The sequence below is a fragment of the Numenius arquata genome, chromosome 23 (genome assembly GCF_964106895.1).
Source record: "Numenius arquata chromosome 23, bNumArq3.hap1.1, whole genome shotgun sequence".
NCBI lineage: Eukaryota > Metazoa > Chordata > Aves > Charadriiformes > Scolopacidae > Numenius > Numenius arquata.
In genome coordinates, this window is record NC_133598.1 from 1,311,165 (window position 1) to 1,337,519 (window position 26,355).

The following is a 26,355-nucleotide window of genomic DNA, read 5'->3' on the forward strand; positions in this document are numbered from 1 at the left end:
GGCTGCCCAGGGAGGGTGTGGAGTCCTCTTCTCTGCAGATTTTCAAGACCCACCTGGATGCAGTCCTGAGTGATGTGCTCTAGGCAACCCTGCTTTAGCAGGGGAGTTGGACTAGATGATCTCTAGAGGTCCCTTCCAACTCTGACAATTCCATGATTCCGTGATTCTGTGACAGATGTTCTGCTGGATCTCAAACATACCAAGAAGGGAGAGCTTGTTACAGATGTGAAGATCAAAGACAGCCTGGGCACAGGCCAACATCACTTGCCTGTTCTGCACCCATCTGGCACCTGAGTGAGGCTTCAGCAGGCACTGACACATTCCTGCCCCAGAAATTATGGGGTCTCTCAGTCCCAGCACTCAGAAGAAACCTCCGTGAGGGAAGGTGGACAGCGTAAGCCAGGAAATGAGAAGGCGGCATCGGGGAAAACAACCACCCATCCCATGTCATTAGCTGGGATGTTTTCTGCTCCTCATGGGCAGCTTAGAAAATTGCCACTTCTGTAGAAGCTTCCTCTGGGCCTGCGGCAGGTCAGGGCCACCATAAAAGCCAGCCCAACCCCTCGCTCTCTCATCCACTTCTCTCTCCTCCTCCTCCTTGAGAGCCAGGTGAGTCTGAAGCCCTTTCCCCATGTTGTTTTCTGCTCATGCAGATCTGTACTCCTCCGTCCAGGGGTGGGCTGTGGTGCTGCTTCCTATGAGAGGGTGAAGAGGGGTGAACGCCTGACTCAGTGTCCGGGACTTGGTTGAGGGAGCTGTTCTGTTAAGAGACAGGCAGAGGCTTCCTTGGGTCTGGCGACGCTACTTTACTTTGCAAAGAGAATCTGGATCTTGGCTGAGGTTGTCCTTCACTGAAAATACTGGCAGCAGCCTGGTTGGGCATGGGCGATCCTTAGAGAACTGTGTCTGGAAACCCTTTTGCCCCACTGCACAGTTTCTGACTTCTGGCTCAGCAGGTGCTTTTGACATGCTTGTGGTGGAGGGACAGACTCCTGGCAGACAGCTCCTCATGTGTGCCTGTGCTCTACTGCCTCTCTGCCCTCTCTCCCAGGTGCACTTCCAGCCCAGAGACATGTCCTGCTACAACCAGTGCCTGCCATGCCGGCCCTGTGGCCCGACCCCACTGGCCAACAGCTGCAACGAGCCCTGTGTCAGGCAGTGCCAGAACTCCACCGTCGCCATCCAGCCTTCCCCCGTGGTGGTGGCCCTGCCCGGACCCATCCTCAGCTCCTTCCCTCAGAACACTGTGGTGGGATCCTCCACCTCTGCTGCTGTTGGCAGCATCCTCAGCTGTGATGGAGTGCCCATCACCTCTGGGTGCTGTGATCTCTCTGGCATTTCCAGCCGCTACTATGGCAGAAGGTGCCCCCCCTGCTAAATCCACTGGTGACGGCCCTGACAAGGACCTCCAGGAACCTGGTGCTGGACTGAAGACAGAGCTCCTGGCCATCGATTTCAGAGAGGCTTAGCATCCATTGCTTCCCTTCCAAAGGAGACCTGCTGGGGCTCTCTGAAAAGATGGACAAAAGCTAACTTCCCTGCCTGATTCTTTCTCCCATCTCTTGTCTTCTGTTCTTCTGGGCTGTAAGACACTCAAAGACAATGTCGGACATATGCTGGCATCTCTTCCCCTGTGGAAAGGCCTATGTGATCTCAGCTGTGGCCAATGGGCACAGACTTTCAGCAGCTTCTTGTCCTCTCCCTGCTCTGGCCGCCTCCTCTACAAGTGAACTTGCTTCCCTCTTCAGAGTCATTAAAGTTTTCTGCATCCTCACCTCTGCCTCCATGTAATCCTTTTCTTGGTGGACACTGTCTCATATTACCAAGGAAGAAAGACATTGCCTTGGGTGGTGGGGGATAAGGTGGGGGCACAAGCAGAAGACGAAGGGGAGGGTGGGACACAGGGCAATGGGTCTCTTCCAGTCACTGTCTCTTGGAGCTGAGGAAGACGTTACTGAGCTCCTGCACAGCCAGTGGGTATCAGGCCCTGTATTCCAGCATCTCTGCTCACATATGATCCGCTGGCCTCAGAGCGTGTCCTGCAACAGGGAGACTGACCACTGCTTTCCCTTAGAGAGGAGCTTGGTGCTGCTGGGTGCTCTGAGGCCTGTGTGGAAGGGAATTCCTCCTGCTCTGGATAGCCCTGTGCTGGGAAAAGAACCTCAGTCAGAAGATGGCCCCAAAGGATGCAGGAGTGACGATGGCATAAGAAAAAGCCTTCAAAACAGCCCCTGACCTTCTCCTCCTCATCCTCCCACTTGTCACCAAATGAGTGTCCTGGTTTGAGGTAAAACAGAAACCATTTTCTGTTCAGTAATTTTGCTTTGTAAGCTGGGCCTCTTCTAACTAACTCAAATCTGACATTAACAGCATATTGTTCAAAAACTGTCCACTCTCACCGTGAGAAGACATGATTATACCAAGGAATGGCATGCAGAGAGGCTCTTGTTTATATTTACTGCTATAACAACCAAGGTCAGGTAACTTCATTATTAGCCCTTTTAGAGCAACAGAAGCAGGAAAGTGTAGAGGGGTCACACCTGTAGGCAGGAGCAGACAGGACAGGTGACCCAAAGCCGACCAACCGGGTATTCCATCCCATCTGCACTGTGCTCAGTATAAAGGCTGAGGGATCAAAGGGTCAACTCTCTTTCTTCAACAGCCGATGCCTGAGGAGGATCCTGACTGTTAGTTTGCCTTTGATCCTGATCCGAGCATTCCTGACTCCAGATCTGAAATCCAGCTCCTCTCCATTGCCAAGTCCAGTCTGTGACATTTAGCTGTGCCTGCTGGTGTTGTGGTCGTCAGTTTATATGGTTTTGTATATACTGTATACTTTGTTTTTCCTTTTTCCCCTTTTTTCATTTTATTATTTTTCTTATTATTATTGTCTATTATTTCATTAATTATTACTATTGTCATTGAAGTAGTTTACTTCTTTTTCAAAACTCATAAATCTCATTATCTCTTCCTATCATCTCTTTGAAGAGGAGATAGTGAGGGGCCGTCTGTCATTTTGATTGGCCAATCCAGCCAAAACTACGACAATGAGGGAGCATGGCCTGCACCCAAGGGCAAGGGTAGTAAGGGCAGGTCTCCTCTTCGCCCTCTACCCAAAAAGAGTTCCCTGCACAGACCAGCTAAGGGGTCTCATAGGTTGATGTTAAAACCAGCGTGGCCAGGCCGCACCTGAGGGCCACTCACGTCTCTCACACAACCCCAGCTCCCATCAGACAGGGCACCCCAAGGACATGAGAGTCTTTCACCACCTTCTCTTTCTTCTCAGGCCACTGACAGTGTCGTCTCCTGGAAGAGGATCTTGTCCTGAAGAATCCTGCATGTACAGCAGTGCTGCCAGAGGACACCTGAGGGCTCCTTCCACAACCCTCAGCCTTGCACAGACACATCCCCTCCCTCCCCTGGGTTCTTGCACAGCCAAGGAAGCTCCCTGCACTGGAGTGTCATGCACAGCACAGAGGTACAAGGCACTGTCAGAGACCTCGACTTCCTTTAGCTGCAGGAGGCTGTATTTCCCCGTGGTGTTCAGCTCGGTGGTGAAACGGCCACTGCGCCTGGGGCCAGCTCTAGCCAGATAGGAGACCAGCTGGGGACCTTGGCCTTTCCTCTGTTGGCACCAGAGCAAGCCTTCAAAGTTTAAGGATGTGTAGGTGCAGGTTGTCTGGAAGGTGCCTCTCTGCTTCACTGTGACTTCTCCTTCTTGCTGGGTGACAGTGACCTGTCCCATGGTGCCTGGAAGAAATCAAGGAACAGTGACTGTGCAGGGCAAGGCTCTGAGATGTATAACAAGGGCAGAGGCAAAATGTCAGAGGAGAAGACTCCCTGTGCCTTTCTCTGCAGCAAGAGCCCCATGGATGGTAACAGCAAGGCGGTGAGTATCTTTGGGCAGGAATCCTGAAACCTCAGCTCAGCTTGACTCCCACAGCACAATAATGCCAATTACCTCCTACAGGGATACCCCCAGAGGAGAGCTCTGCTTTCACCCAGGTCTTTGGTCACCACTCTCCTGCTGCCTGGAGTCACCAGGGAACCAGCCTGTGTTTTCTGGACCTCCTGTGATGGCCCCAGAAAACCTCCAAAGAGGTGAGAGATGAAGGGAACTCCAGTGAGAAGTTTCATCGTGCTGCCCATTCCCTGTCCTTTCAGGAGGCTCCAAGGTCATGGAAGGGAGGGAAAAAGAAGCCCAAGCACTGCAGACTTGCAGGAGGAATGGATGGCCCAGGCAAGATGCATGACATGTGCCAGCCAGGAGAGAGACTGGGAGACCCTAAGAGTGTGAGTGGGATGAGAGAGCTCTCATGTCCCTGCACCAACTTGCAAAATCCCCTGTGTGTCTGAAAATATGTACTGCCGAGATAGAAAAGAGCTTCTGCAATGACATGTCTGTGAAAAGATGGGCCCAGACAGATCAGAAGAGAGAGGCAGAGAGAGGTGGATGTTTGGCAAGAGAAAAGGAAGGCAAGGGGTCTGTGATGGTCAGGAGAGGAGCTTTTTCTTCTCAGTCTCCTCTTTTCCATTAGTAGCAGTATCTTGAGAAAGCAGGTGCAAAACCACTCTTGTGATTTTATATTTCATAGCATTTGCCCATAATTCAAGAGCAGCTCCTGCAGAGATCTGATGAGGGGGTGAGGGTCTCCTGGGAAGAAGAGGAATCCTGCCTCCAGTCAAAGCCAATGCTTACCCAGTGGTTGCCTCAGGAGGGCAGCGAGGACGAGATACCCGAGGTGCATGCTGAGACCAATTGTCCTGCGTTTGTGAGAGAGACTCAGAAAACCCACACGTCCCCACCAAGAGCCCCGAGAGAGCACAGCTGCCGGAAATGACTCTGCAGGGGGAGCAAAGAATGAAATGGGGAGGAGAAATTGCTTGTTCTTGGCACATCTCAAATGCCTGTGCTGCCGTCTTCTCTCCTCAGCCAACACCTTCTGCCTTTCCAAGGTAAGGGCTTAAAGGGGGACAGGCCTGCACCTGAGGACACACTTCTCTGACACATCCCCCTGTTCAACACCTTGGGAGTCTCTCCTTCCCTGATGTCTGTCTTCCCTCTCTCCATCCTCAAGCCCTTGGCTGAGTTGGCCTCTCCTGGCTCCTACGCAGTGTCTAGTCCCAAGCTCCTGTCAGCACAGCCAAGGCTGCAGCTCCCACAAACACAATGGTCAACACCCCAAAACCCTGCAGACACCAACTGTCCTTCTCACCACCTCAGGCACCAGGGAATGTCTTCCTCTGTTCTAAAGAAGCTATCACAGGAACCAATAAATCATGTTTACTGCCACGCTTCCCATCCCATCTCATAAATCAGCTTCTAAAAAACTCATTGGGGAAAAAACACACTCAGACCCAAACAAACACTCCTCCCACTGGGCTATAGCCCTTCCATTTTCAGTTGCCTCAGCACAGGTAGGATCTGCATTTGTCCTTTCCTTATTTTTAGCATTTAACAAACCAACCAACCCAACTATCTTTACTCTTTCCACAGCATAATTTAGGTTGGACTGGACCTGTGCAGGTCACCCATTCCAAGTCCTTGGTGGCCAACAAGAGAAGCAGCTGATTTAGCCTAAGCAATGCTGCAGCTGCTTTTGGAGAAGATTTCTAACCAAGCCATCTGGCTGGCACCTTGCTGCCTGGTGCTGCACTTGCAGAGCACAGCTGGGAGCTGAACTCCTTCCAAGGCAGGCAGGTCACAGTTGGGGGCACCTGAGTGGGAGCCTTCCAGGCCAGGTGAGGACCCTTGGAAAATGCCAGCTCTGCTGGGAGCCTCTCAGGACACAAGGCTTTTCCTCCTGGTGACTGTGCAGTGCTGGGCACAGCCTTCTGTCACCACTCCTGTGGCTCTGGAGGCTGCTCCAGTGCTAAAAGCAGATGAGGAGATGGTCACCTCAGCAGAGCAGTGCCGTGAGTTTGAATGAGCCAGGTTATCTGAATGATGTCAGGGCGTGGCTCAGGCAGCTGAAATCTGCTCCTGATGAAACCTGCTAATTAATACTAGTTTGTCTTTTGAAGAGAGGGTATTTATCTGAAGGCAGTTCATCCGGTCACCTTCCTCTCCTGTGTCCCAGCCCAGCATTGGCAGCTGCAGGCCATGGGTCTCACCACACACACATAATCCTTTGCTTCCACATGAGCATGTCAGAGCAGCACCTCTCCCTGCATTGAAGCTGGAATTGGTCCCAGACCTCCACAACTGCTCTATGGTGATCACCAGGGATGGGCTGGTTCTTGTCAGACTCTGGGATTATTTTGACTTGTAAAGTGAGAACCCCTGGAGCCACAGCATTTGGGATGGTCTCCAGCTTTGACTTTGTCTTTCACACATGGACTTGCATGAAGTTGCCAGGGCACAGGGGCAGAGAGCTGCCGGTGGAGTCCTGGTTCTCAGAGTGTGGGGAGAGGCTGGGCTTCCTCCTGTGCATCTGCCTCTGTCTGTGCCTGAAGATGCATTTGTGCCTCGGTGTTTGCGTTTTGTAGGCATTTGCAAATGCACATGTGAGAGTGAGTGTCTGCCTGTTTGTGTGTGTGAACAAGGGCACTTCTGTTTGTGTCTGTGCTTGTATTTGCATCCACGCACGTTTTTGCAGGTGAGCAAGTGTGTGTGTGTGTTGTCAGTGTGCGTGTGTGTGTCAGTGGGCATACGTGTGTGCAGACGGGCACATGTGTGTCTGTGTTTTTACAGGAGCTTGCATATATTTGGACATGCAGATGTGAGTCTGCAAGTGTGAATAAGTACATGTGAACACTTATATGACTTGAGAGCTCCTTCATCCTCATTTCTGTGTGCAGTTTTCAGCATTTGCAGCCTGCAGGTCCCAGTGGTGGAAAGGGGCTGTTCCCAGTCAGCTCACAGTGGAGTCCTCACCTCCCCAGCAAAAATTGCCTGCTCTTCAGAACACCCACTGCTGGGCCATTTGGGAGGTTTCTTCTCCAGTGAGGTTTCATATCTCCGATGGGGTCCTCAGCTCTCTGGGGACACAGCTGTTTCTTCTGGGAAAAAAAAACCCTTCTGATTCTCTCACTTCTCCCCTTTCTTTCCTCAGCTGCCTGGGAGCAGCGACTCTTCCCCAGATCCCGCCAGTAAGGAGAGGAACCCTGCTGTGCAGCAGCCATGGGGTTCTGGCTATGTCCTCTTTTGGTGGGATAACGCACCGTGCGAGAGAGGAACCTGGTGCCAGAACTGCTCTTAGATGCCACAAACCCAGAGACGACAAGGACAACCTACTCCTACTCTCGGGAAAAGGCTGATGGATGAGGATGGAGCAGGATGAGGGATAAGTCAGTCACCCACTCCCAGGGAGCACATGGGGCACCCACTGGAGAGCTGCACTGCGATGGGTGGGGATAGGGCAGCCCTGTACCCCCAAGCTGAAAGGGCATGTGAAGGGGTGGGGGTACTGCAGGTGGGGACCCCTACCCCCACCCCCTTTCCACATGAACTCCAGAGTGGTCCCTTGCACCAGTCTTGGCAGAGAGAACAAACTGTTCCTTATCGTTAAGTTCACCTGACCTGAGCAGGCCCAGACCTGTCTGTGCTGAGCTGGAGATATCACTTGGCAAACTTAGCAGCGCTGCCACAACCATGTCCTTATCTTGCTCTAGAAGGCAAGCACCGTGCTTTCATATAAATAGGGGTTTTCAGCCTGGAGAAGAGAAGGCTCTGGGGAGACCCTATAGCGGCTTTCCAGTACCTAATAGGGGCCAACAGGAGAGATGGGGAGGGACTCTTGATCAGGGAGGGGAGCCATAGGACAAGGGGTAATGGTTTTCAATTGAAAGAGGGGAGATTTAGATTGGATATCAGGAAGAAATTCTTTACTGTGAGGGTGGTGAGACACTGGAACAGGTTGCTCAGAGAAGTTGTGGATGCCCCTTCCCTGGAAGTGTTCAAGGCCAGGTTGGATGTGACTTTCAGCAACCTGGTCTAGTGGGAGGTGTCCCCGCCCACGGCAGGGGGGTTGGAACTCGATGGTCTTTAAAGTCCCTTCCAACCCAAACCATTCTATGATTCTATGAAATGTCCTTTTGCTCAACAGTGGAAATTGGGAGTGGTTTATCTCTAAGGAAATGCCACGAAAACTCCAAATGCCAGCGATTCTCAGCATGGACAGAATTGACACTTTGTGTTAAGCCCATCATGCTCCACCTTAAGCTCCATAACTCGGGGTTCCCAGCATCTGAAGGGGCATAATGTCACCTGTGCTACCCCCTTTACCTTCTTGTCATATCAGGCAGTCTGCTGTCAGGCAACAGGAGGCTGCAGGCTGTTTTCCTGCTTTTTGCTCCTCCTGGAGATCACAACCAGATCAACTGCCTCAAGAATGGGAGGAGTTTCCATGGTGAACTTCTCCTGCCATCCAGTGCCCAGCTGGAGACAGGGGCCTGCACCCACCTCTCATGGGGTTGGTGAGAGGCCCCTTCGTAGCCTGCAATGTGCTCCTTGTCCCTGACTAGTGTCTGAAAGGAGGTAGAACCAGCAACAGCCAAAATGCACCAGGAAACAGGTGTCTGTCTCCCTGTCCCCACAGGCATTTCCTTTGCCTTCTCCCCAGGCTGCTGATGAGGCCCTTTGAGGGAAGAAAATGCCTCTGTGAACAGCACCTCCTGTAAACATCCCACTGAGAGTCAGACACACCACCTCTCTCTGGCTGGAGACATCCAGCGCAATCTTCTTCAGCAGGTATTACAGTTACTTCTTTGCCTGGGGAGGACACCCTCCGGAAGGGTGGGAGGAAAGGATCATCTTATAAACTCCATGGTGTTTCTGCCTACAAGGGGATCCAACCCCTTATGGGATGAAGCTGAAAAGTTTTCAGGATTGTGCATAACATGGGATGCTTAGAAGACCAGAGCAGAGACCATGAAAGGGAGGGATCGTGGCAATTTGGCTTGGAGCAAGCACTGGAAGACAAATGGAGACAGAGATGAGAGGAGTCGTTCCCATCTGACCATGTGTCTGATCCATGAGTGGGCCTGGCCATGCCTGGTGCTCTGCCTTGTTTGTCCACCTGCCAGTACTTCCCTGGAGACACAGTTATCAAGGCCAGCTGGGACAGGGAGCAGGGCTGATCCTTCATTCTGTGCCTCTCCCCATGGGCTTTGACCACCTCTGTCAGCTACTCGAGCCAAACAGAATTCCCTGGGACTGGCTGGAAAACCACAGTGTCTTCCCAGAGGCCTCCTCTGGGAAGAGCTCAGACCTCCAGGCCCTCAGGGTAACCCAGCAAATCTCCCTCTCACTCGCTCACCCAGTAGGAACCCGGCATCCCTTGAGGCTGCGCTCAGTGTGTCCAGTGCAAGCGCTTCCCCTGTCTCCTGGGCATCAATTCCAAAGGCGCTGAATCCTGTCAAAAAGGGTCCTGGTGTCACCACGGACCCCCCGTGGGGGGCACCTGAAGATGCCCCTGAGCTCCAAATCCCTCGAGGGGCCCGGTGGCAGAGCCGGAGCCACTGGTTCGGGAGAAGTGCCCCGGGGCGCGGGGCCGGGCGGGGCGAGGCGGTCCCGGCGGGCGGAGCGGCAGCGCCCCCTGGCGGGCCCGCCCGGGGATGTCCCCCCGCCCCCGACACACACGCCCGGCCCCGCCCGCGGCGGTTCCTGCCCGGCCGCAGCCCCGGCTCCTCTCCCCGTGTCTCCCAGGGCGCAGTAATACACCGCCGCGTCCCCGCGCCGGGGCCGGGCGAGCCACAGGGCGCTGGACCGGCGGTCTGCCGCCACCCGCAGCCACCCCGGCGGGGTCCGCAGCTCTTTGGAATCTTTGTAAGCGCTGTCGAGCAACGCGGGGCCTCGGCCTGGGAGCTGACGGTACCAGTAGATCATGTCCCCGGTCTGTATGTTGGGGTGGGAGCAGTTGATGCTGATGGCGGTGCCCTCGGTGGTCTCTGCCGACGGCTCCTGCTGCACCTGGGCTCTGCCCGCAGCCACTGCAAACGATATAAAAAAGAAAACCCGCTCACAATTAAGTTTCTGCCCAGCCCTGCCTGCTGTTTCCTAGAACAAATCACCCAGAAGCATTAAGGAAAAAACAGAGGTAATCAGAGGTGTTTCCAGAGGATGTCAATATGTGCAGTAGTGGAAGGGTCCATTAATAGTTGGTGCAGAGCTGAATGCGTGAATGGAAGGTGGAAGGGTGGAGTTAGTGAAGATAAAAAGGGAGCCCAAGAAAGCAAGTAGCAAGGGGGAAGGAGGGAAGGAATGACTCCATGAGTCATATGGAAAGACACAGATGAATGGAGGAAAATAAGGAGGCTTGGAAATAGAATAGAGGGATGAGTTTTCCGCCCAGCAGCATCCCGCCGCCAGCCCCACGCACCCAGGAGCAGCGCGGCCAGCCCCGCCAGCCCTGCGCCCCGGCACCGCCGCATCCCGCCGCTCCGCCGCCCGCGCCTCGCTGCCCCCCGCCAGCCCCGGCTCTCTGCTCCGGCCGCCGCGCCTCCTCTCCGCCCCCTCCTCTCCTCTCCGCCGCCGCCAGCTCCGCCCCGGGGCTCAGCCCTGCGCCGACGGCGGGGCCGGCCTTGCTGTCGCTGCTGCCCGCGGACAAGACACCCCGAAAGCACCCCGACCCCGCCCCGGGGCCCCTCGGGCCGGTGCTGCCCTTGCAGCCGGTGTCGCCGGCCCAGTGGCCCGTGAAAGGCCGGCGGCGGCCCCGGGAAGAGCGGCGGGGAGCGCGGAGCGAGCGGGAAGGCGGCGCCGCGGCAGAGACCGGCCGGAGCGGAGCTGCCCGCAGCGACACTGGGGGTGCGGGAGAGCGGGCACGGGCTGGCCCCGGCACGGGCACCTCGGCCACGGCGACGCCGCTGCCCTGGAAGGAGCCAAGGGGAGGGGGAACGGCACAGCAACAGGGCACGGCAGGAAGGTGCGGAAGTTAAGCGCTTGCTCTTTTTCCGGTTCTCTTATTTTCTCGAAATATCTCACTGGAAAATTGAACTCTTAAAACTAGATGTGGAAGTAAATGGCACGGGGTTCTGCGGATGCTCTCAGTTATTAATAAGAAAGGAAAAGTAGTCTATCAGGTGAAGTCTGCAGGGGATGCTGTGCAGGTGTCGACTGTCAGGCAACAATGCAGGAAGCACCAAGTGCTGCAGGGCAGTTCTCGGGGCAAGGACAGGGAGCAGGGGAGGTGGAACAAGTAAAGGGGGAGAAGCTGGACGTATGAAAGGAGAAATGAGTGCTGCTGGGAGAGATGTGGTCTGGGAGAGAAAAACAGCGCCTTTCTGGAGCCAGATGGATCCTTCCTCCCTCTCAAACACAACAGCAAACTCAGCCCTCCATTCCAGCACTTTCTCAGGCAGCTTCTCTCCCCAGCTGGCACCATGATTGACAAGTCTGTGATCCTCCACGCTCTTCCTCAGTCCTCAAGGGTCTCCTGGAGAGGGTTTTAGGTCCTCTGAACAGGAGCTGTGTCCGACAGTTACTTCCCATTCCCCTTTCTGGGTTTTATCGACAGACATGCTGGGAGTTCCCAATTTCCCACTGTTCATGGCATTCATGAAAACACTAGCCAGTCCTGGTCCTACTACTGATCCCTACTCCTAGACCCTACTAAGAAGTGTCAGTCAGCTGGGCTTTGCACCAAGATCACAGCTCTCTGAGCCTGGCGCTCCAGCCCATTTTCCACCCTCGTTATCATTGAACCCATTTGTTCAGAAATTTGGTCATAAAGGAAGTCCAAGAGAGGCTGGCAAAGGTCTTGGGAAATTCAGGGCCACAGCTCCTGCCCTTCCCTTCTCCAGGGTGCCTGGTACCTCCTGAGAAAGCAATGAGCTTGTCCCTTGGCTACACTAGAGCCTCAGCTCAGAAAGAGCATCTCCACGAAGAGGGGACTCTGCCCTGGCTGAGCTCTCCCAGCAGAGCTCCCTGGCACTGCCCTCACTCAGGTCTGTCAAGGGAAGGGGGAAAGCCCTTGGCTGTACTGCCTCCAGTACTACAGGACACCTCTGGGGTCAGCAGCTGGCAGCTGGCTTTGTGGGATGCGGTCTTGAATCCATCGTCCCTTCCCTCCTTGGGGCAGTTGCTGGGCACTCAGACTGAGATTCCAGTGTTGGGTATAGAATCACAGAATTGTCTAGATGGGAAGGGACCTTTTAGATCATCTAGTCCAACCATCAAGCTAACTCTGATAAAAACCATCACTAAACCATGTCTCTAAGCACTATGTCAACCCATCTTTCAAATACCTCCAGGGATAGTGCCTCAAGCACCTTCCTGGGCAGCCCATTCCAATGCTTAATAGTCCTTTCAGTGTAAAAATTTTTCCTAATATCCAATCTGAATCTCCCCTGGTGCATCTTAAGGGCACTTCGCCTTGTCCTATCACCTGTGACTTGGGAGACCGACCTCCACCGTCCTACAATCTCTTTCAAGGAGTTGTAGAGAGCAATAAGGTCTCCCCTCAGCCTCCTTTTCTCTAGACTGAACAACCCCAGCTCCCTCAGCCTCTTCTCAGGGTGTGAAGGTGTTTGTGGGCTGAAGAACAAAGCAAATCTCAGTACTTTAGCTTTCCCTTTGCAAGCCACAGGGTCTGTCCTTCCACTCACAACAGAGTGACATCAGGCTTCATGTTCCTTTCATTCAGTACCTCGTTGATCCAAGGTCAATGGGCTGCACAAGTTTATTTGGCATTGACATGGACCTGAGAGAGGGCTCTGTCCCGCCCCAGGCACCACCAGCACTGCACTGGAAACAAGCACTCAGGGATGGGCAGCAGGAGGTGGGCAGGATTCCTCAGCCTTTATCCTTGCCCAGAAAGGGGCACAGAACACCATGGTGGGATCCTCCACCTTCGCTGCAGTTGGCAGCATCCTCAGCTGTGATGGAGTGCCCATCACGTCTGGGTGCTGTGACCTCTCTGGCATTTCCGGATGCTACTACGGCAGAAAGTCCCTCCTCTGATAAAGATGCTGGGAAAGCCCCAGGAAGACACCTTGAGGAACTCAGAACATGGTGCTGGGCAGAGGATCGAGCTTTTGAATGTTTTTTCAGCACAGCTGAAGGGCTTTGCTTTTCTTTCTCTTTTCCTTGTTTGTTTCACATCGCCTTAGCAGCAAGGTTCCCTCAAGATCAACCTGGTGGGGACTGTCTGTTTCCTTCCCCTCTATGGGGCAGACAGGCAGCCATCATGCAAGATCTTCTTCATGATGAAGGACTGCAGACCCACAGCTGCCCCTGGGGCTCCATGAACTGGGAACTCAGATGGAGATTCCAGTATGGGACATGAACATTCTGGGCACGAACATCAAAGGTGTCATCAGTTCTTTGGCCTTCCCTGTGAAATCCAGAGTCTTTTCTTCTGCTCACAGCACAGTGATATCAGACTCTGCGTTCCTTTCATTCAGTGCCTGTTTGGGACAAGGTCTCAGCCCCTGCCTGGCACAGCACCAGGCCTGTGAAGAGCACAAGTCCCTTTGGCATTGGCTTGGGCATGAGGAAGGGCTGTGTCCCACCCCAGACACAGTCAACACTGCTTTGGAAGCAGATCCACTGTGGGATGGGCAGCACGATGTGGTCAGGATTCCTCAGCCTTTCTCCTTGCCCAGAAAGCAATCCCCATCCTTTGAACTCTCTAGAGCTGGGGAGAGCAGCTGTGTCCTGGCCTGGAGAGGCAGGGAGTGGGGACTGCCAGCCATGCTGAGGAGCTCCCAATAGCGTTACACTGAATTCAGTTAAGGATCCAAGTTGGAGTGAAACTGTTCTTGTTGGGGGCCTGAAATGGTTAGGAACTTTAGAGGGGCAGGAGAAGGAGGGCTCAGAAGGCAGGGGCTGCATTTTAGGGCCTCTTCCCTGGACAGATCTCCAGGGGGCTGGTGCCATCACCGCTCAGCCGCACTGGGGCTCCTGCTCACCCTGGAAACCTGCTGCTCTGTGGTGCCCATGGACAGAGCAGTGGACAGAATCCCTGCCATAACCAGCACATTCCCTTCTGAGGAAGGAAACACAAGGACACAGACACACAGGCTCAGGCACACCGGCATGGAATCAGGCAGAAATTTGTGCTCCTGTGTGCATTCACAAAAACCTGGCTGCTTACAATACAGACCAGACAAAAAGACACATAGGAACGCCATAAATCATGGAGTCAGTGAGGACCTTTGGGAACTGGGCAGTGTTAGGCAATGTGGGGTCAAAATCTACAGCACAACATCCAGGGAAGCAACAGCAAGTGACCATTGGAGTGAGCTGAGAGGGGAGGAAAAGGGATGGGCATTGTACTTCCTCATTCAAGCGAGTCATTCAGCATCCAGCTGAGGATGGATGGAACTTCTTCCTGAGAACATGACTTCAAGCAGCTCCACCAGAGCTACAAGGCTGATGTCACTTGCCCGCTCTGGACCCATCCAGTATTTGAGCTGGGTCTTCTGTCTGCACTGCTGCATTCCTGCCCTGGAAAAGCTGGGGTCTTTGATCCCCATGGTCAGAAGAAGCTTTGATTGTGAAATGGGCATGGCACAACCTGGAAATGAAAAGGCAGCAGTGTTGGAAACCAAAGCACAGCCCATATCATTAGCTGCAATGGTTTGCATTCAAGATGAGCTTGTCAGAAAATTGTTACCTCTGCAAAGGGCGCCTCTGGTCCTGCGGCAATGAAGGGCAGGTATAAAAGCCAGCGCAGGTCCCTGCTCTCTCATCCACTTCTCTGGCCCTCTTCTCCTTGGGAACCAGGTGAGTCTGAAGCTCCTTCTCCTTCTCTTCCAAAGTGAGATCTCTCCTTGATGGACGTCTCAGCTGAGTTTGGCTCTCTCCTGTCCTTTGGTTTGCATCTTCTTGTCACGAGAGAGGGAAGCAGGGAGAAGGTCTGCTTAGAGAGAATCTGAGATTTGGCTGATGGGGCTTTTGGTTTATGCTGTAGGAGAAACCCTCAGTGGGCCAGGCTGCTCTTTGTAGGGTGATGAAGACTGTGAGTCTCCTGCCTGAGCTTCCAGTTCCTTACTGAGTAGTGGCCTTGGCTCCTTTGTGACAGGATAACCAGGCTGCTCCTCACCCAACCTTGTGCTCTGCTTCCTCCCTGCTCCTCTCCCAGGTGCACCTCCAGCCCCAAGACATGTCCTGCTACAACCAGTGCCTGCCCTGCCGGCCCTGCGGCCCGACCCCACTGGCCAACAGCTGCAACGAGCCCTGTGTCAGGCAGTGCCAGAACTCCAACGTTGTCATCCAGCCCTCCCCCGTGGTGGTGACCCTGCCCGGCCCCATCCTCAGCTCCTTCCCTCAGAACACCGTGGTGGGATCCTCCACCTCCGCTGCTGTTGGCAGCATCCTCAGCTGTGATGGAGTGCCCATCACCTCTGGGTGCTGTGACCTCTCTGGCATTTCCAGCCGCTACTATGGCAGAAGGTCCCTCCTCTGATAAAGATGCTGGGAAAGCCCCAGGGAGATACCTTGAGGAACTCAGAACTTGGTGTTAGGCATATGATGAAGATTTGGGATGTGTTTGCAGTACAGCTGAATGGCTTTACCTTTCTCTGCCTTTTCTTTGTTTGCTTCCATTCCTCTCAACAGCAAGGTCCCACCGAGGCACACCTGGTGGGGGCCATCTGTCTCCTCTCCCTCTATCGGGCAGGCAGAAAGACATCATGCAAGAACTTCTCCACAGTCAAGGACAGCAGAGTCTCTGTGGCACCAGGACTCCATGAACTGGCAGCCCCACCTGGAGTGACTTTGTTTCCCTCTTTTGACTCATTAAAGTTCTGTTGCAATCAAGCCTGGCCTCCATGTGGTCCTTCCCTCTGTGGACACTGCCCAAGCTGCCAAAGGAAAAGGGGTGCAAGAGGGTGAGATCACAAGGAGATCTATTCCCATTCACAGAGGAGAGAGTGGTTGGGACACCCTGCAGTGGTTCCTCTTTTTGGAACCATCCCTTGGAGCTGAGGAAGACATCCCTGGCTGCTCTGCTGCCAGTGACCATCAGGTCATGCCTTGCTTTATATCAGGCAAAAATTATCCAGGAAGGCAGGAGGCCCTGAGGTCTCAGCAGCCCCATGAGCTCTTGAGCAAGGCCGTTCCTCTTGCTATGGCCAGAGCTGCTCTGGGGTGTTGGGGTGAAGGCTGTGGGGCTCTGGAAGATGAGTTGCTTGCAGAATGGCAGGAGTGGTAATGAAGGGAACAGCCTTTGGGATGACGTCTCCCCTCCACCACCCAATCTAGGGGCTATGGCCTGGAGGCATCAGCAGGGTGAAGCTGTCCATGCTGCTGGACGCATCAAGGCTCAAAAGTGGAGCTGAGCATGTGGGAGCTGAGAGTGCTCAGCACAGAAATGGGACAGTGAAATGATGTATTTCTGAAGGAGATCAAATTTCTGTGATAGAGAACATGCAGGAGACCATGAAGGTCATCCAGGACGAGGGTACTGGGTGCACTTCCCATGAGTGCTGAAGGCAGGTGCAGAGCCCTTGACTGCTTCTTTGGTCCCCGCAACAAATCTGTGCTCAGGAATTGGCTGCCATTCTTTGAGGGAGAGGACTTTTTTACATGTAAATCTCATCCCTTCTCATCAGTGGAAATGTCTCTTGGCAGCCACTACAGTCCCGTATCCTATTTCCTGCATGAAAATCCAGATGTTTACAAAAGTAAACAGATGCAAGGATCGAAATGCCCTGACTTGTCTCCTCCACTGAGAAGGGAATTATGGCTCATCAAGTCCAGCTCAGATTGACTGAAGACCAAAAGTTTCAGTCTCTCTTCCCTGGTGTCTTCCGTCCAAAGGTGCTGGAGGGCTTCCTCAGGCCAGGGGACCTATTCATCTCCATCTGCATGGCCCAGCTGTACTTCTTCCAGATCCTGGGAAGTCAACAACGCTTTCTCTACATTCCCATGACCTATGGCCACTGCTTGACTATGTCCAACCCACTGCACTCTGAGGCCATCATGCACCAGACTGTGTGTGTCTGGCAGGTGGCAGGGACAAGACTGGCTGGTTCCCTGTCTCATTCTCTGCATGCAATGCTCACCACTCATAGGGCTTCCTGCAGGCCCAACCACATCCTCCACTTCTTGGGTCATCCCGCAGTTCTCATCCACCAACTCGACTGACCAAAATGGGGCAATCCTTCTGTGGACTAGATCCATCCACTGACCTGTGCCCTGGAGAGGGGGCAGCACATTGTACTGTGCTGTGGGAGTGATGGAGCACTGGCACAGGTATCCCAGGGAGTTTGCCCAGTCTCCCTCTTTAGAGATTTTCAAAAACCACCTGGACACGGTCCTGGGCAACTGGCTGTGGATGGCCCTGCTTGAGCTGGGTGGGGGGAGTGGACCAGATGACTTCCAGGGTTCCCTTCCAACCTCGGCCATTCTGTGATTCTCTCATTCTGTGAGAGCAGCTGATGTGGAGCAGCTCTGGGTTGCCACCCTCTGACGGGATGGAAGGTTATCTGTACTGTCCTCTCTTTCTTTCTAGTCTTAGTGCTAATAAATGGCATTTTCAGGAATGCTTTGAAAAGGCTGAGTGCCTTTCTTAGTGGGATCAGTCAGTGTCATTTCTGGTGCCCCAGCCTCAGGGTTTACAGTCTGTGGGCAGTCTGGCTTGTCTGGCTCACCACTGAGGTACTGTTCGCTTTACAGAGCTGGGGCTGGTCTCACACCCCCACATCTCTCCTAAGGAGATCACTTAGGACACTTGCAGGCACCTAAGGCTGGAGGAGTTTTTTCAAATGTAATGTGGGGATTCTTTGTGGCTGCAGCCCTATAGATGTTCTTTAGATTTTATATTATTCCTGACCCACAGACTTGGGACAAGAAGAGGCTCAGTGTCTGGAGGGGTCATGGCAGCTTCACCTCTGGAGTACTTTCTCTCTCTTTTCTAGAGAGAAAACAGCTGACCGAAGCAGTGTCAAGCACTTGATCTCAATAAAGCTGATGGTGCCTGATTCATTTCCTTAACTGTGGGGTCTGAAGTGCACACGTAGAGTCATCCCGAGAGGCTGAGAGCTGGCATTGGGTGCATGAGTTGTCAGTGATGTGTGTGCATGTTCACAGTCACATATATGTTCCTCTGGCTGTTCTCATGAGTGCATTTGCACACATGGGAAGGGACCTTGAAAGCCCATCCTGTCCAACCCTCCTGCCATGGACAGGGACATCTCTTACCAGATCAGGTTGCTCAGAGCCCCATCTAATCTTACCTTGAACATTTCCAGTGATGGGGCTTCCACACTGTCTCTGGGCAACCTCTTCCAGTGTCTCACCACCCTCATTGCAAAACTTTTCTTCCTTATGTCCAATCTACATCTACCCTCTTTCAGTTTAAAGCCATTGTCCCTTGTCCTGTCACTATGGACCCTGGCAAAACGTCTTCATCCTTCTTTCTTATAAGCCCCCTATAAGTATTACAAAGCCACAAGAAGGTTTACCCAAAGCCTTCTCCTCTCCAGGCATAACTACCCCACCTCTCTCAGCCTTTCTTCGTAGGAGAGGAATTCCAACCCTTGGATCAGATTCCCAGCCTTCCTTTGGACCTGCTCTAACACACTGTACAGACTCTTCCCACAGTCAGTGCAGAGACATCAGCTCACACATGGGACTGATCCCACCCTACAGTAAATGGAATGAATCATCTTTCTGGAGAGACTGAGCCTGCAATTGTCCAGTGGTGGCCTCTGAACTCAGAACTAAGCTCACAGCAGGGCCTGCCTTACCTAGTTACATGCACATGGAGTGCTTCATCATATGATCAGAAGTGAACCCACAGAGTCTCCTACCAGAGCCTAAAAGTAGCTCCATTCCACAGCTAAAGCCCATATCCATGTTGCTGGTACTCAGGGACAGAGGGAGAGCAGGGAAAGGGATTTTGTTGGGGTGTATGGGATCAAGCTGGGCATGTTACTCTCATCAGCTGCATCTCTGGCTCTCACTGAGTGCAGATCAGTCCTCCCTCAGCCCCAATGAGCTCTTTGAAAGAGGGTTTGCAGAAGATGACTCTGCCAAGTCCAAGTCCTGTGCCCTGGACAGTGTAGACAGCCTCTCGTTGGATGTCTTGAGGTTTCTCAATGAACTCTAGATGCCTGGAGGTCTAGATTAGTGTCTGAGTGTGTCTTGTCTAAGCCAGCTTTTAGTGAGTCCTGAGTGACCTTTACTGGACTCTTCCAGCATGTGAGATGAGTCCTCTGCCCACAATCAGGTGTTTTGCACTGGAAGTGCTTGGGGCTTTCATCCTGTCACGCAAAAGATGCCTCCACTGGGGAATGGGCTTGGCATAAAGCAGGAAATGGAAAGACACCAATTCAGGAAGCCAAAACAGAGCCCATAGCATTAGCCGGGATGTTCTGCATTCAAGATGAACTTGTCAGCAAATAATCACCTCTGCAAGGGAAGCCTCTGTCAGCCTGGGGCAGTTAAGGTCCATGATAAAAGCCAGCCCAGCTCCTTGCTCTCACATCCACTTCTCTTGCCTCCTGCTCCTTGGGAGTCAGGTGAGTGTGAACCCCCTTCTCCTTCTCCAATGTCTCAAAAAGGAGGTCTCACTTCAGCAGACCTCTCAGCTGACACTGGGTTTGTTCCATGCCAGATCATGGGGCTGCTTGTCATGGAAGAGGGAAGCAGGGAGAAGGTTAGACATGGAGGGAGTCTGGGACTGTGCTGAGATGGCTTCTGGACTCAGAGGCCAGGCAGTAGCTGTATAGGAGCTGGTGATTCTTTTTAGGCTCTGTAAGGATGAGGCCAAAAAGTCCTCATATATTGCTGCACAGCCTCCAGTTTTCAGCTCTGTGTTTTCTTTGGCTTCGTCATGGTACAGTGACAGGAATGAATGCCTGTGTGATTATTCTTCCCTGCCCTCTCTCTCAGGTGCACCTCTGAACCCAAGACATGTCCTGCTACGACCAGTGTCAGCCCTGCTGCCGGCCCTGCGGCCCAAGCCCACTGGCCAACAGCTGCAATGAGCCCTGTGTCAGGCAGTGCCAGAACTCCACCGTTGTCATTGAGCCTCCTGCTGTGGTGGTGACCCTGCCCGGCCCCATCCTCAGCTCCTTCCCTCAGAACACCGTGGTGGGATCCTCCACCTCTGCTGCTGTTGGCAGCATCCTCAGCTGTGACGGAGTCCCCATCAACTCTGCCTGCTGTGACCTCTCCTGCATCACCAGCCGCTACTGTGGCAGCAGATGTCCTCCCTGCTAAAGATACTGACAACGGCTCTGCATAAGGACCCCCTGGAACTCAGAACTTCATGCTTGCAAAGGATCAGACTTCATGTCATTTATTTTAAGAGCAGCCGACCATCTCTGATTTGGCCTATAAGGATGGACACAAAGACGCCAACCTGAGCTCTCTGAAAACACAGTCAATGGTTACCTTTCCTGTCTTCCTCTCACCTTTTTGTCTCTCTTTTCCTTCTTGTCTGGTGCTTCCCTCAAAGCCTGCTGTGAGGACACCAGAAACCAGCCTGGAGGTACCTGAAGTCTTTCTCCTTTTACTGTGTAGGTCAACAGGTTCCCTGGGGGAACTCTGCCACAGTAAAAGGGGAACACATTCTCATCTGCCTCTTCTGCTCTCCACACTGGGGGCCTCCACTTGGTGTGACCTCATTTCCCTTTTCAGACTCATTAAACAATTTCTGCAACCCTGCCTCTGCCCTTTATGTGGTCTTTCCATCTGCACACTGACTGTGGAGGGAGAAAGCCATTACTTTGCGAGAGGAATTAAGTAAGAGCATAGAGGAACCCTTCATCACTCCTCGAAGCATTGGTGGGGGGTGACACACTGCAGAGAGTTCTCTTTCAGGCACTGCCTCTTGAAGGTGAGGAATACATCCCTAGTTATTCCACTGCCAACAGCCATCAGTCCTTGCCTTGCTGAGACTCTGCTCAGAAATAATCTCTTGGCTTTGGACCACGTCACGTGAACAGGTATCCTGACAACTGTCGTCCTCCAGAAAGGAAATGTGGGCATGTGGAGTTGACTATGAGCTCCCCGGGAAGGGAGGTAGACTGATTCCTGCATGGGGTAAAGACTGAGAGCACCTCTCCCCAGGCCAGGTTCTGTGGGAGTCACTGCTGAGTCAAGTGAGAGCACAGGGACAATGAATATCAGGACCAAGCCCAGCTAGGCCCAATGCAACCATGCAACACCTCTTGATTGGCCCATAGCCCAGGGTTTCTATGAGAGCTCAGGCTTAGCACAGGCCTGCACCAACTCTGCATATCTGTGTGTGTGTCTGGCATGGGCTACTGTTGTCCTCCTGCCCTGGACAGGCTCCTGGGTAGTCCATGGCAGTTGCTGGATGGAACCTGCACCTCTTCTTCTCTTTGAGTCTGGTCTTGGTCTAAGCCCCAGCTGCAGCTCTGACCCTGGAACTGAGATCTCCTACACATCTTTGCCTACATTATGGCAATAACCAATAGATGCTTCCAGGGTAGAATTATCTGCTGCCTAAGACAGAAATCTGAGATGGACCAGCTCTCTTGTTTTTCTCAGCAGAGCCCTACACCAGGGAAACATTTCTACGTGCAACTGGCTCCCTAGGACCCATGTTTCCCCAAGATCATTGAACATGGTGGTGAATATGCACCCTCAAACCAGACCGGAGAGCTCTGGCTGGCAATTTTCTTGGCACATCAGAAACACAGATTTTTTTGACTCATGTGGTTACCATCCAAGCAGTGCTCTCTTTCCTGAAAGATTCATGGCCTTTTCAAATCACAGTGCAGCTGATATTGTCTTCCAGAGGAAGCAACTGCAGCATCTCCCTCTCCGTGGCCTGCCGATAGCACTGTGTCTTTTCCCTATGTCCCTGTAACAAGAGATTGCCTTTTGAACAGATTTTAAAACGACATTCTCACAATCTAGTACAAAATGAACAGATACTGATGCATTTTATAAGACACGGAGATGGAGTTTTCCTCATGCCCACAGTTACTCAAAATATGTTTCAGAAGACCCCAACCAGTAATTTTCAACAGTATATTCCATAAATAAAACTGACAACCAAACTGCAAGGCTGAGTGTGTGCTCTTTAAGTTCAGCCCACCCCATCCCAACCCAACATAGAATCATAGAATCATAGAATGGTCCAGGCCAGAAGGGATCTCCAAAGGACATCTAGTCTGACCTCCCCACAGCCAGCAGGGACACACCCAACTAGACCAGGTTGCCTGGGGCCTCATCGAGCCTCACCTTGAATATCTCCAGGGAAGGGGCCTCAACCACCTCCCTGGGCAACCATTTCCAGTGTTCCACCACCCTCATAGTAAAGAACTTGTTCCTGATATCCAATCTAAATCTGCTCTTTTCCAGCTTAAAGCCATTGCCCCTCGTCCTGTCACTGCAGGCCTTTGTAAACAGACTCTCCCCAGCCTTCCTGTAGGCCCCCTTCAGGTACTGGAAGGCTGCTATTAGGTCTCCCCAGAGCCTCCTCTTCTCCAGGCTGAACAACCCCAGCTCCTTCAGCCTGTCCTTGTAGCAGAGGTGCTCCAACCCCCTGATCATTTTTTTGGCCCTCCTCTGGACCCGCTCCATCAAGTCCATGTCCTTCCTATATTGAGGGCTCCAGACTCGTACACAGGACTCCAGGTGAGGTCTCACCAGAGCAAAGTTGCAGAATCACCTCTCTGGATCTGCTAGCAACGCATCTTTTGATGCGGCCCAGGATGTGATTGGCCTTCTGGGCTGCAAGTGCACACTGTTTTTGAATGGACACAACAAACAACAAAGTGTAAAGATTGTATGAATATAAAACCTCCATGGCAAGGCGAAATGGACTAGATGACCTTTCCAAGTAAAACCATTCTATGATTCCCTGGCTTCATGAATATTTTTTTTTCAACAGCAAAATTTACAGGGTGTGCCACTGGGTTTGAGGTTTCTTCCTCCTGTTATGTGGTGTGTGTGACTTCTCAGCCAGCATCAGCCAATTTTGGTTGTTACCAGAAACCTCTAGGATTGTGTATGACCCATGACAGAAGACGGGACATTCACTGCAGCCATGGCTTTTGTAAAAACATTCCAGCCTTTAGGTCTTCTCAGATGGGCCACAAGTCTGAAGGACACACTGGACAAAATCAAGCGGGTGAGACCGCTTATTGCCATCCCTTTTGTACACAAAACTCCCCTGATTTTCCCAAGAAGAAATATGTTTGTGCTGCCCTAGTTCACCAAGGAGCACGTGCACTCCGTGGATACTGTGGATGCATAATATCTGGCATTTCCTGACCAACAGGGTTGGAGTCCTCAGGAGTCTCCAGGGGCTTTTCCCACCTCCGTCTTGTTTTCTTCTGGAAAAGCAGGAGTTATTTTCCCCCTCTTCTGATAACTCTATTACTTGTGAGAGAAGTACTTTTGAAGACTGTCTGTATACACCTAAGCTTTCTCCTAGGCCACCAGACCTGGTGTCAGGAGAATGTCCCTCATTTCAGCATCCTAAGAGAGGACAGTATCAGTTCTCATGTCTCCCCTGGGTAATTACAGCACCCGTAGTTGCTAATTTGCAGGCACCAGATGCTCTTTTTTTCCACACAGTCCCTCCCTGTTTCACCAAAGCTTTGTAATGAGCAGAAGAGCAAAAATTTAAAATTGGATAAAAGGATCTTTCCAGAGCAATTCCTGATACAGCAGTTGCCACAATCTGTAACACCACAGAATATTCTTACGCAACACAGACAGCAAGTGGTAGGCATTTGGCAGATGGCAAGCAGTTGCAAGTAAAAAAAGTTAGAGCATGTTATTGAGGGTATTGTCCAAATGCCTCTTAAACACTGACAGGCATGGGGCATCGACCACCATTGACCAAAGAGGTTTTGACGACATTTTCTGTAAAGAAATGTTTCCTAATGATATGGTTGTACCTCCCCTGATGCAGATTTGAATCATTCCCATGTGTCCTATCACTGGATCCCAGGGAGAAGAGATCAGCACCTGCTTCTCCACTTCCCCTCTTCAGGAAGCTGTAGAAAGCCATGAGGTCACACTTCAGACTCCTTTTCTCCAAACCAGGCAAGCCCAAAGTCCTTGGCCACTCCTCACAGGACATTCCTTCCAACCCTTTCCCAGGCTTTGTTGCCCTCCTCTGGACGCAGTCAAGGACCTTCACTTCCTTCTGAATTTGTGGAGCCCAGAACTACACACAGAACTCAAGGGGAGGCCACACCAACACTAAATACAGTGGGATGATCTCCTCACCAGCTGGTTGGACTGTGTTAATGCCCTCCAGGATGTGCTTTGCCCTCTGGCTGCCAGCGCACACGCCTGACTCCTGTTGAGCCTGCTGTCAACCAGCACCCCCAGATCCCTTTCTGCACGGCTGCTCCAGCCACTCCTCTCCCAATTTAGACTTGGGTCTGGTGTTACTCCATCCCACATGCAGAATCTGTCATTTGGACTTGTTTAATTTCATGGCATTAATGATTGCCCAATGCTTCAGTTTATCTAGATCCCTCTGCAAGGCCTCCTGTTCCTCCAGAGAGTCAATGGTACCTCCTAGTTTTCTATCAGCAGCAAAATGTCTCCTGGTACATTCAACTCTTGCATCCACATCACTGACAAAATCATTGAACAGAACTGGCCCTAGAATTGAGTCCAGAGGAACACCGGGCTTACTAGTCTTTACTTTGATGTAGCCTCATTCACTACAACACTTTGAGCCCTGCCATTCACCCAGTTCTTCACCCAGCACACCATATACCTGCTCATCCCACAGCTGCACAACTTCTCCAGAAAGATGTTGTGAGGGACACTATCAAAAGCTTTACTAAAATCCAGAACAATTCCATGCAGCACCTTCCCTTCATGCACTGGGTGTTTGACCTTATCATAGAAAGATCAAATTAATTCGACAGGACTTTCCCTTTGTGAACCCATGTTGACTGTGCCTGATGATTGCATTGTTTGTTAAACACCATTCAATAGCACCCACTATGACCTTCTCCATAATTTTTCCCATGGACTGAGGTCAGACTGACAGGTCTGTAGTTTCCTGGGTCCTGCTTCATGCCCTTCTTGTAAGTTGGCCTAACATTGTCTGGCTTCCAGTCATCAGGGACCTCCCCAGATTCCTAAGACCTTTGGTAGATCATTTAGAAGGTTCCTGCTGTAACATCTGCCAGTTCCTTCAGTTCTTTGGCATGAATCCCATCTGTCCTCGTGGATATATGAACAACCAGATGATACAACTGGTCCCTTACAAATGGGAAGTCACTGTTCCTGCACTCGGGGCTCTCCAACTCAGTGCACTGGGCAGCCCAAGGTCTATCAGTATTATTAAAAATGGAGGCAAAAAATGTATTGGATGCCTCAAGTTTTCCTTCATCTCTATTACTCAGGTGACCACCTTCAACAAGTATTGGCCCAATGTTTTCTTGACACCTCCTCTTGCTATCAATGTACCTAAAAAAGCCTTTCTTGTTGTCTGACACACAATGGGCCACTTTCAACTCTAATTGAGCTTTGGCCTTTCCTGCCTTCTCTCTGCATATGTGAACCACAGCTCTGTACCTTCCCTGCGAACCCTGACCTCCCTTCCACAGATTGTACAAGTTCAGTTTTTCATGGGGTCTTCTGCCCCGCTTGCTTAACTTGAGACACAATGGAATTGCCTGCTCCTGTGCTTTTGAAAGGAGGTTCTTAAAAACCGCATACCACTTGTAGACTCCTGAAAGCAGATTTGCAGGGGACAATCCTGGGGTTGGGTGATGTGCCAACCGAGAGCTTGTGGGTAAGCCTTAAAGAGAAGAGAGATAAAGAGCACATTGCAGTGGGTGTCCCCTATAGGCTGCCTGACAACAAAGAACCAGCAGATGAACTCTCCACAGGCAGATAGGAGCAGTCTCACATTCACAGTCCCTGGTTCTCATTGGGAACTTCGACCATGTGAATATCTTCTGGAGGGACAGCACAGCAGGACATGAGCAAGCCAGGAGGCTCCTGGAGTGCGTGGATGACAACTTCATCACCCAAGTGATAGAGGATCCAACAAGGACAAATGTTCTGCTCGACCTCAGACATACCAAGAAGGGAGGGCTTGTTGCGGATGTGAAGGTCAAAGGCAGCCTTGGCTCCCGTGACAATGAAATGGTGTATTCCAAGGGGAGGGAGAAGGGTAAATAGCAACTTGGGCCTGTAGGACAGCAGGCTCTGGTGTCTTTAAAGATCTGCTTGGAAAATTTCTGTGGGAGAAAGGCCTGGAGGCAACAGAGGCCCAAGACATCTGGTTAATATTAAAGGACCACCTCCTGCAAGTTCAAAAGCAGTCCATCCCAATGAGCAGAAAGTCAGGAAAGCATCACAGGAGGGGTGCCTGGACGAACAAGGAGATCCTGGCCAAATCAAAACACAAGAACAAAGCAAGCACAGATAACCTGGCAGCAATTCAGGGACATTGTCCAAGCATGCGGGCATGTGGTTAGGAAAGCCAAAGCCCAGCTAGAAGT

At 52.1% G+C, this 26,355-nt stretch overlaps 2 protein-coding genes and 1 pseudogene across 2 annotated transcripts in view; 2 read left to right on the plus strand and 1 right to left on the minus strand.

The window, feature by feature from the left end:
* LOC141474809 (feather keratin Cos2-3-like) overlaps positions 1-1,378 on the plus strand; it is a 12,542-nt gene extending 11,164 nt beyond the window's left edge. The window contains exon 2 of the mRNA XM_074162886.1: positions 1,052-1,378. Within this exon, the coding sequence (XP_074018987.1) occupies positions 1,073-1,378 (306 nt within the window). The 5' untranslated portion in view covers positions 1,052-1,072. The remainder of the gene's footprint in view (positions 1-1,051) is intronic.
* On the plus strand, positions 476-20,113 carry LOC141474806 (feather keratin Cos2-3-like; annotated as a pseudogene).
* Positions 2,535-10,374, minus strand: LOC141474919 (uncharacterized). Its single transcript, XM_074163031.1, has 4 exons — positions 10,323-10,374; positions 9,586-9,933; positions 3,500-3,750; positions 2,535-2,540 (listed from the first exon to the last, which is right to left on the minus strand). Exons 1-4 carry the CDS (start codon positions 10,372-10,374, stop codon positions 2,535-2,537), a joined length of 657 nt encoding a protein of 218 aa, XP_074019132.1.
* Positions 20,114-26,355: the final 6,242 nt, after the last annotated feature.

Coding starts and splice junctions, on each gene's coding strand:
- LOC141474919 (XM_074163031.1), bottom strand. CDS start 10,374: ATGCGGCGGTGCCGGGGCGCAGGGCTGGCGGGGCTGGCCGCGCTGCTC. Junction 9,934..10,322: donor GCTGGCCGCGCTGCTCCTGG/GTGCGTGGGGCT, acceptor TATCGTTTGCAG/TGGCTGCGGGCAGAGCCCAG. Junction 3,751..9,585: donor ACCGCCGCGGGCGGGGCCGG/GCGTGTGTGTCG, acceptor GATTTCTTCCAG/GCACCATGGGACAGGTCACT.